The following is a 10,447-nucleotide window of genomic DNA, read 5'->3' as shown; positions in this document are numbered from 1 at the left end:
AGTTCAAACACGATAAAAAAAATTAAGCCTAACTTCTGCCATATAATTAGTTGTTCTCTTTTTATTTTATTATATATTCGTTATGTTTCATAATTATCACATTTTCCAATTGTCCACTTTAACCATTAAATATATTCATTTCCACAACAACAATTTTGTTGTTGTTTTTCATATTATTATTCATATATGGTTGATATGGCACACCGGTTCTTTTGAGGTCATCCTCATTCTTTTTCAAAAATTATTTTTTTTTCTGAAATTAAATTATTATTTTTTTTTTTGAATTATCATTGTTATGAAATTTACGCATATTTTTACTTTTTTTTCTTATTAAAAATTCACTTTTTTTTATTCTTCATTATTATTTAAGCTGTTATTTGTTATGTTTGAAAGCCAATATCTTCATTTGAATGCCTCAAATATTTTAATTTTATGCTTACTGAATTGAAAATGATAAAAATAACAACAAATACTACAACAACAACAACAACAATAACATCAACGTCATATGTTTAAGATAATTTGCGCCGCACACGTTCACGTCGATGACAACGTAAAGAGAGACTGCACAGCTGGTCCAGCTACCGGCACGTACAAACGAACGTAAAAATTGCAGTGCACTGAAAAAAAAAAAACAACAACAACAAAACAACAACAACAATTCACACACAAAGAAAGTTACATTAAGAAGGCAAAAAGCACAAAATTATGTACAAAAACAAACACAACAACAAATTATGAAAAACAAAAACAAACAAGCTTTCAATATAAAACCGGCAAATTATAAAAACAAAAACAAAAAATTTGTGTGTACGGCAATGGCAAAGGCAAATACGGAAAAACGTAAATTTATTTTAAATGCAAAAAAAAAAAAATAAACGCAAATTAAATATATTTTTTTTTTTGTAAATTAAAATTGTTTGTATTAAATTAAATATTAATAAATTTACCATAAAATAATAAAAATAATTAACAGTATATTAATTGATTATCACTAGCTCCACATAGTAGATTGTAGGTTGGTTGGTAGTAGTGGTTGATCGACAGATACCCTTCCCCCTCATATAATAAGCAAAAATTTGTCGTTTTAGTAGCACATTCCTCGCATAAAACCCTTATAGGTAAACAAGATCCATCGAATTGAGTTTATAAAATTTGACAGCTCCTTAGTTTTTACTGATGAGTTGTCTGGCGAATTCTGGAAAAAATATTTCTCTAAATATATATTCCTTCTTTGACTACCAAAACTTTCACACAACTGAATTAATTAGAATTAATCTAGCGTTATGAGCTCGGTGCCTGTTAATAAGTTCTCTCGATCTAGTTTTACTGTATCATGGCCAAGATCGATTGGAATGTTTAACATGAGTGACAGAAAGTAGTTACAGGCCCTGATTGTAAATAGAAATAGGAGATAGAAAGGAGACATAAGACATGTGGGCCACTATAAAATCTATGTCGGTCTAAAACTACTAACTAGTGCGAAAAAAGTAGCACCCACCTGTGTACCCGGTATTGAGGAACTTGACATTAACGAAATATAATACTTTAACAACTTTGTAGCAATGAGTGCACTAAAACCACTTATCGGACTTGAAGTTTTTCATGGAATATCCTCTTGTTAAACTGAATCAGTATTTAAAATCATAGAGTATAAGCCGTTTGCGAAAGCCTGAATCTATTTAGAAAGCTATATCTATTCCAAACAAATTCGAGTCAAGAATAAAAATCAGTTTAAACTGATTGGAACTCGGATTAATTGTTGATTTCTTAACTCCTGTGAGCTATCACCTTTGAAATAAGGGACTAAAGAACACCGATACCTGAGGATTCTGTAAAATTCAAAATGAAACTTCCATCTACTTGATGGCGTAACCAGAATTGTGCAAAGGGCAAGATATACTATGAAATACATTTTTTGGTACTGTTTTTGCAATGTATTGCATTATATATTTATATATATGTTATATATTATACATAGTATATTAAATACATCAGAAAAATTCAAATATTATTAATATTCAACAATTTCTCTCCTCTCTCAGGATTCTCCATCTTATTAGCTTGTTTTTTGCGATTGTCAGAAAAAAGTTATGGAATCCAGAACTAAGAAACATTATTTGATTTATCAAAAGTCTTCATTTGTCCAGGCTAACTTAGGAGATTCTTCCCAGTCATAGCAAAATAGATCATGTAGTTTGCAGTATATCATAGATTATTTTAGTACCAGGATATATTTGAAAATAATCATTATTGCTAAAAAGCAGATTTTAAAGAGCTCTCTCTAAGCTAATGATAGTAATAATACCTAATAAAAAGCAGGCAAACGAAGTGGGAACCGGTTAAAAGTAGTAATTGTCACGGCTACAGTTAGACAAAGGAAAACCAAATCTTTTCCCAGAGTCTCTGCATATGTACCGTTTTTTGCATGAGAATATCTATCTTAGATAAAGAGCTCTATAATAAGCCACTATTAAAACTGTATAGGTTATACTGTAATGAAGACATCTCATAAAAGTTGTGGATAAATACTTAACTAGAGTTCGAAAGGAAATTCTGTACTGATATAGAATTGTATTTATAAAAAGGGTTCCAAATGGCTATGAGATATATATTTTTTGTAGCTTTTCATGCGTTATGTGGGGAATTAGTGCAAGAAGAATTCAATGATGTAACAAATCTGCAGAAAAGACTATTTTTAAATTAAAAATAGTCATAAAAATGGACGAATAGATCAAGAGATAGAAAATGAATACATTTTGGATGCACTTGACTAATTTCACTACACATAAATCCATTATTCTATTATTACAAAGATGGAAAAGATAAGTTGCTTGGTAGAAAAAAAAATTATGTTTGACTTTATGGACTTTATAATACCCTATACATTTATTTCTACTTTCTACTACGTTAAAAATATCGTATAATTGAAACTTGAATTAATTGATGTTTTTCTTTCTTTAGAGGCATGGAATTTTAAATTAAAACAAAACTTTTACTAATAAATATAATGTGTCAATTTAATCATTTTTGATTAACAACGATTTTGGAGTTAGTGACTGTCATGGAAGTGTCTCAGGAAACGTGAAGTTCCAATTGTACACCATTTTTTCAGTCGTTTGAGACCCATATTCAAGGATACTGACATTTGATATTGAGATTTAAGGATATAACCAATGCTGGTTTGTCAATGTAGATAAACGATTTCAATCGATGTAATAAAAAATATTCCATCGGTACATTATATTGTTGATCAGATCGATGTTAATTTCTGAAGATAATGTCATTATCAAAAGTTTCATAGTTTGTGTCAAAAAGGTATGTTAAAATGAGAAAGATCCAATAAGTCAATATTCACTATCGCTACCAGACCAGACCAGTTATCTTCTTTAAATTTAAATGACTTATGCCTTTCACTTTCTCTTTATTCTGCAAATTCTAAACAATCCATGTAGCAGCTCAAGTTTCAGTGGAATACGTATTCCCTAAAATATCGATTAGCTTGCACCATATCCCGTTAGAACTCTAGTAAGCACACGAACTACATATATCCTGAAATCCGAAATATCTTTTTATTGAACCGAGGATAATTTGTTTTAACGACTATATAATCTTCAGAATCAGTCCACAAGTCCTAAAAGCAGTTGATAAATTGTAGTCATTGAAAATAGAGAGAAGTCATATTTTATATGATGATTAATGGACTCCATTACCACTAACTATAATTTCAGAAATAAATGTAAAGAAAAAAATTAGTTTATGAATAAATTTGCTCATCCTGTTAGAAGATTTTATTTATTTATTTAGTCATAATTATTAAAATCTGAAATTGGTCACAAAATTTTTCCATAAAAATTTTAATGATACTCAAATATTTACCAAATTATTATAACTTATTATAGTCCAAATCATCGATTGTTTGATATCAGCGAAATTTCTTCTTAACACTTCATGAACTGAAATATTTTAAATGAAAATATCCACAAATTTTTGAAAATCATTAAAGTAAATATTTACACGTTAGAAAACTTAAAAATAAATTATCATAAATTCTCGATGGAAGACAGACACACGTTGTTTTTGCATTGGGAAAAATCAAAAGCAAACTGTCTGAATTGGAATAATATTTACGGATCAGCATGAATCATCTGGAAGCGCCACTGCGCTGTACTGCTGTCAGTGATGAAATGATTTCTCGTCCATTGTTTACATTCTGTGGAACATTTTACAGTTTCCTTGAGTTCATCTCGCACCTCATCTCATCCAGCAAATTGCTTCTCAGTTTACTGTGTGCCGGCAATTATGCACATTCAATGCTGATAAGAAAAATCGGAAAACATCAATAGTCGCAGTGCTTCAATGTCAAATTTTTGATTTAAGTTGCCTTAGTGCATCCTTGGGAAGAGGAAAGCAGCATACGACACTTGAAAATTGACTCTGCGCGAGGACATAAAATTTATTTTAACAAAAAATATTTGCCAAATTTGTTTGAGTTATTCTATTGGGTCGGATTTTATAAATATATTTTTGCGAAATTAATTAAAATCTAAAATTACGACGAGAAAAAATTGAAGAAAATTTGATCCCAGCTTTGTTGATTTAATGATTTTTGGATTAATTATGAATCAAAATTTAAAAACTGAAAATTAAACATGTAACTTTCCTTTCACAACTTTAATAGTGATATTAACTAAAAATAAATAGATGTGTAATAGTATTGAATGTGGTATAGGGTAATCCCCAAATATTTTATACAGTACCTTTGTTCCCCAGACCTTAAAAATATTTGCTGTATTTAGCATTTCTAATTCTATATTCGCTATCGCGTATATAAGGTACATAAAGTAACGTAACCCAGAGTTATATTGTATTACCCTTTAAAAGTACAAAGAAATTCTATAAAATCTCATATAGACCCGTTGTCGACAAGAAATATCAATTAGATTCTTCATTGACAATTATTCGCTTGGTATTGCATGTATTCCGAGAAATTTTTTGATGATATCCTAATTTGTTTTGTGGCGACTCAAGCTCTTCATTGCAGTGTCAGCACATGGAGTTTAAAGCAATTCCTATGCTTATCTGTCTCTTGACAAAAAAATGACCAATAAATAGCCTGGTTAGCATTCTTATTCTATTATTGGATAAACGAATATAAAATTTTAAAATTTTTATCATTATAGTTACCTAATAATAATTTAAATTGTTGCAAGCTCAACACACTTACAAAGAATCCAACTTCTCTCTTTATTGGTTACTCATCACTTCCTCCTACTATTTGTTCCCCTGCCTATACTGTTATTCAAATAAATTAAATTTTTTTTTATTTTTAAATATAATATATATTATATCAAATAATATTGTGTTATATTACAATTTTTTGATAAATGAAAGATTTTGTAATTGATAACAATAATATTTTACAACTTAGGTAGTTTTCCCTGAGCTACATTTTTTTTAAATAAAATTAAATAATTTAAGTCCATTCTCTTATGTTTTTTTTATTTAAAGTTTTCCATTTAATATTTTTTATATTATTAATTAATTTAAAAGTGATTATAACCCATTTTAAAATACTAAGAATATTATATAGCGTCTACGTATTTAAAAACTTTTCTACTTCTTCTCTTGGCTTTTTATAAATTTACATATTAATATTATTTGGATTGTTTAATTGTAATAACGTTATTTAATTTTATAAAATAATTTAATATTATTTAATAAATAAATCTACTGAACAATAGAATGTATTGTAATGACATGAAAGATAGCAATATATTATATTTTATAGTATATATAGTCAAAGACTATAATATTACGATCTTTAATATAGTCTTTGAGTAATAGGCAAACCAAGTAGTGCAGTATTTGCATACGATTTTAGAATACGACTTTATGTATGATTATCGTATACAGTCGATATTGTGTTTTTTGTAAGCCATCTCCTTGCTTAAAAAGACCGTATTTCCCAAAGCTCTTTTTGTAAGTGAAGAAGCTTTTATCATTGGCAGAAACCAAAGAAGCTTCGTGTAAAATTTTATTTTGAAAGACCACACAAATGTGGAATCCCTGGAATGATAGCTGTTAGAGCGGTTAAAGTCAAATTGTTAATATTGTAGGATTCTGTAGAATTATTATAATTGATGTGTTATATGATTTATATATTATATTTTATTATATTTTAATCTATTTTAAATCATATATTGTATAATTAAATTATTATAATTAATATATTATATAATTCATATATAATATTTTATATGGTTAATATATATGGTTAATTAATTTATCTAACTAACCCTGTATAAGATGTAATCAAACCAACGGTTCTAAGACTTGTTTTTATTGCCTTTTGTTTTTGCGCTCGAGATGAGCAATTTTTTTGTTATATTTTTTGGGCTGCAAGTAAACTCCGTTGGTTTGATTCTGTCTCTTGTTTTTCGATCGCGAACGTGTCAACACACGGGTACACATAAAAAAGTGATTAAACAATCAATAACCGAAATTGTATAAATTCAATTGTATAAATTAAATGAAATCAAAACCCAATTATAAAAACGTTTATAATTTACATTGTGTTAAAGAAATTGAAATAAAGATCATAAAATCCAATTATAAAAACGCTTATAATTTACATTGGCGACCGTGACAGGACTTTTTGCAATTTTAATAGTGGTTATTAATCTCCAATTTGTTAAAAAATCTAAATATTACCCACGTGTGGTAATCATTTTTTCTTATTAAGTTTGTAATCATTAGTGTACGCGTGTGTGCATTTCTTCCACACGGCTATTCTGTGGACTGTCGAACGTATATACTATTGTCCAATTGGTGGTTCTCGGTTTAGGTCCGCTAACCTCAAAACAGAACCTCGTGTCCGCATCAAGATCGCGCTCGACATTACAACAACAAGATACCTTTACTTGTTGATTGTACATACTTTCGCTTTTATTGTTTTTGGTTAATTTGTAACCATAATGTGCGCGTGTGAATACTTTTTCTAACCAGCTATATAGCTAACGTGTGCTAACCATTATAATATATCGTACATCTATATATATATTACATATGTACTATCGTACGTATATACTCTTGTGCAATTGGTGGTTCACGGTTTAGGTCCGCTAACCTCAAAATAGAATCTCGTGTCCGCATCAAGGTCGTGCTCGACAGTTAAAATAACAACAACAAGCTATCTTTACTTGTTGATTGTACATACTTTCGCTTTTATTGTTTTTGGTTAATTTGTAACCATAATGTGCTCGTGTGAGTATTGCTCCTAAACGGTTATATATCTAAAGTGTGCTAACTTTAATAATATCGTACATCTGTACATATATACTATATACTATCGTACGTGTGTACTATTGTGCATTCTATGGTTCTCGGCTTAGGTTCTGCTAAGCGCCAAATAGAACCTCGCGTCCGCATCAAGGTCACGCTGAACAATTACAACAACAACAACAAGTTAACTTACTTGTTGATTACTGGTTAATATTTGTTTCCAATCAGTAAGTGTGCGGGTTCGTCAACGTCGCGTCTGACAACAACCACCGTAAGAGCAGTTCAATTTCGGAAAGCTCACTGTTGCTATTGTGACTTTTCGACTTCGTCAAATCCTTTGCTGTTCTCAAGTATCTACAACTGTTTCAATGGCAACGGCAGAGCCAACCACTACGGCAGAACTGTCAGAACTAAAACAACAGCGAGCCTCGACGAAAGCGAGTATTTCAAGAATCAAGGCGTTCGTCAAAGGAAAGAGTAATTCGCTCTCACAACCAGAACTGAAATGTCGACTAGGTATTTTAGAATCATATTTTAAACAAATCTTAGCTTTTCAGACGTTGATCGAGAAATTAGATGCAACTGACTCAGCTAGAGATGAATTAGAAGACCTATACGTTTCCACCAAAGTATTAATCATGTCTCAACTGCAGGAAGAGGCCCACAATGCATCAGTGCTAGACGTAACAGCAATGATGCCCACCTCAAGTAAAAAAATTACCACTGTTAAAATTACCTACATTCAGTGGTAAGTACTCGGATTATAACAATTTTATTAATTCGTTTCTCCAAATCATAGATCGCGAAATATACCTCACAAATATTGAAAAATTTAATCACTTACTGAACTGCCTTACTGGTCAAGCTCTAGAGACAGTACAGGCATTTCCTATTTCGAATGAAAACTATCCAAAGGCTCTGGATAGGCTTAAATCGCGCTATTCCAATAATAGCCTAATCTTCGCCGAAAATATCGCGACACTATTTGATCTACCAGCAGTATCGGGTCAGTCAAGCCAACAACTCCGTAGTCTGGTAAACAATGCATCCGCTTTGTATGGTTCACTCTGTTCGCTAGGTACAGAGAAACAAATATGTGAGGCTCTACTTATCTCGCTAATCATGCAAAAAACGGACGCAATTACACGTAGGAAATGGAATGAATCGCGTAACTTCGACACATTACCCAGTTGGGAAGATTGCTCAAAATTATTGGATAGGCATTGCCAGTTTCTCGAATCACTCGACAGTGGAAACGGCAATCAGTCATCATCACAACGTAAACCTAATAATCTTAACTCCAAGAGTAACAGACGCTCAAAACAATACGCATTTGTTGCATCTACATCCAGCAATTCTTGCTCATTTTGTTCTAGCAATGAACACCTAATACAGAATTGTCATCGTTTTAAGGCACTGGAGGTGGTCCAAAGGTTTGAAAAGGTAAAGAGCCTAAAACTCTGCATAAACTGCTTATCGCCACGCCATCATGTGGTTAATTGTACATCAACGTTTAAATGTAAGGTTTGCGCAAAGCCACATCACACTCTCTTGCATCATTCGCAATTGCCAACGAATATTAAGAGCGCGGGATCATCACGACGCACAGAACACGCTGCTATGCCCAACGACAACGTTGCCAGCCATTCCCATCTTAATATGTCATCGGCCGAGCAAATAATTCTAGCTACTGCATTGGTTTTAGTGAAGGATTCATCGGGAAGTTATCAAGTGGGTAGAGCCTTGCTTGATTCATGCTCTCAGGTCAACTTCATAACGGAGGAGTTTTCAAAGAAGCTTAGTTTAGCAAAACATAAACATCGGTTGCATGTTTCCAGTATTGGTAGTTCGTTGACCAACATAAAGTATCAGACGCTCACATCAATCAAATCTCGTCATTCAAATTTTGAACTTGCTTTAAACTTTGGTATTACGAATCACATCGCATATCAACCAAGTTCTGAAATCGATATATCGTCGTGGAAGGTTCCACCAAATACACCTCTCGCCGATGAGCAATTCTTTAAATCCAAGCGCGTTGATCTTTTGCTTGGAGCTGAAAGTTTCTTTGATATTTTGTCTGTCGGTCAAATCAAACTAGGTGAAAATCTTCCAGTACTTCAAAAAACACTATTAGGATGGATTGTATCTGGCAAGTACAAGGGTCAGCCATTTGCATCACCAGCAGCAAAATGCCTATTATCAGTTGAAGATACAGTCTCCGATCAATTAGAAATGATGTGGAAGATAGAGGAAGTGCAATCGGCTTCAAAGTCATGGTCACCAGCACATGTTGCGTGTGAGTCATTATATCGTGAAACGGTTCACCAAAATGCGATGGGAAGAATTGTCGTTCGGTTACCATTCAAAGATTCACCAGATTGTCTTGGTTTGACACACAATATCGCCTTGCGCCGTTTTTATTCTGTAGAACGGCGATTGTCATCTAATCGTGCACTGAAGCAAGACTATCAAGAATTCATGAAACAATATCGAGAGCTCGGACACATGACGCGTGTTGAGACTCCGAAAACCAACGAACCTCATTATTATATCCCTCATCATTGTGTTTTAAAACCGTCGAGCACTTCGACCAAGCTGAGGGTGGTTTTTGATGCGTCATGTTCAACAACTTCGCAACGTTCATTAAATGATATTCTACTGGTCGGCCCGACAATTCAGTCGGAGTTATATTTGTTGCTACTTCAATTTCGTTTGCACCGATATGCCTTGACGGCTGACATTGTTAAGATGTACCGACAGATACTGATAGATGAACCAGATCGAAAATTCCAATATATTTTTTGGCGAGATACGGAGTCCGATCCTGTTAGTACTTACGAGTTGAATACAGTCACTTATGGTACTGCATCAGCACCTTTCCTAGCAACCAGGAGTTTGCAGTATTTGGCGGACAAATTTGAAACACAATACCCAATAGGCGCTGCACTCATTAAATCAGCGTTCTTTGTCGACGACTTCTTAGGTGGAGCAGATTCCATTGATCAACTCACCAATATCAGACATCAGTTAACGGCCATTCTACAGAAGGGTTGCTTCGATCTTGACAAATGGCATTCAAACCATCATGACTTCATCAGCGATACTACAACAAAGAGTTTGAATCTTGATACAGATACAGTCACCAGCGCTCTAGGCATCA

General features: G+C 32.4%; 1 protein-coding gene across 1 annotated transcript in view; it reads left to right on the top strand.

The window, feature by feature from the left end:
• Window positions 1-7,652: 7,652 nt before the first annotated feature.
• LOC119676971 overlaps window positions 7,653-10,447 on the top strand; it is a 3,043-nt gene continuing 248 nt past the window's right edge. The window contains exons 1-3 of the mRNA XM_038088238.1: window positions 7,653-7,992; window positions 8,084-9,346; window positions 9,422-10,402. Of these exons, the coding sequence (XP_037944166.1) occupies window positions 7,653-7,992; window positions 8,084-9,346; window positions 9,422-10,402 (2,584 nt within the window). The remainder of the gene's footprint in view (window positions 7,993-8,083; window positions 9,347-9,421; window positions 10,403-10,447) is intronic.

The sequence above is a fragment of the Teleopsis dalmanni genome, chromosome 2 (genome assembly GCF_002237135.1).
Source record: "Teleopsis dalmanni isolate 2A chromosome 2, ASM223713v2, whole genome shotgun sequence".
Taxonomy (NCBI): domain Eukaryota; kingdom Metazoa; phylum Arthropoda; class Insecta; order Diptera; family Diopsidae; genus Teleopsis; species Teleopsis dalmanni.
The sequence above is the reverse complement of the archived record's forward strand: the minus strand, read 5'-3'. Positions and strand labels throughout refer to the sequence as shown.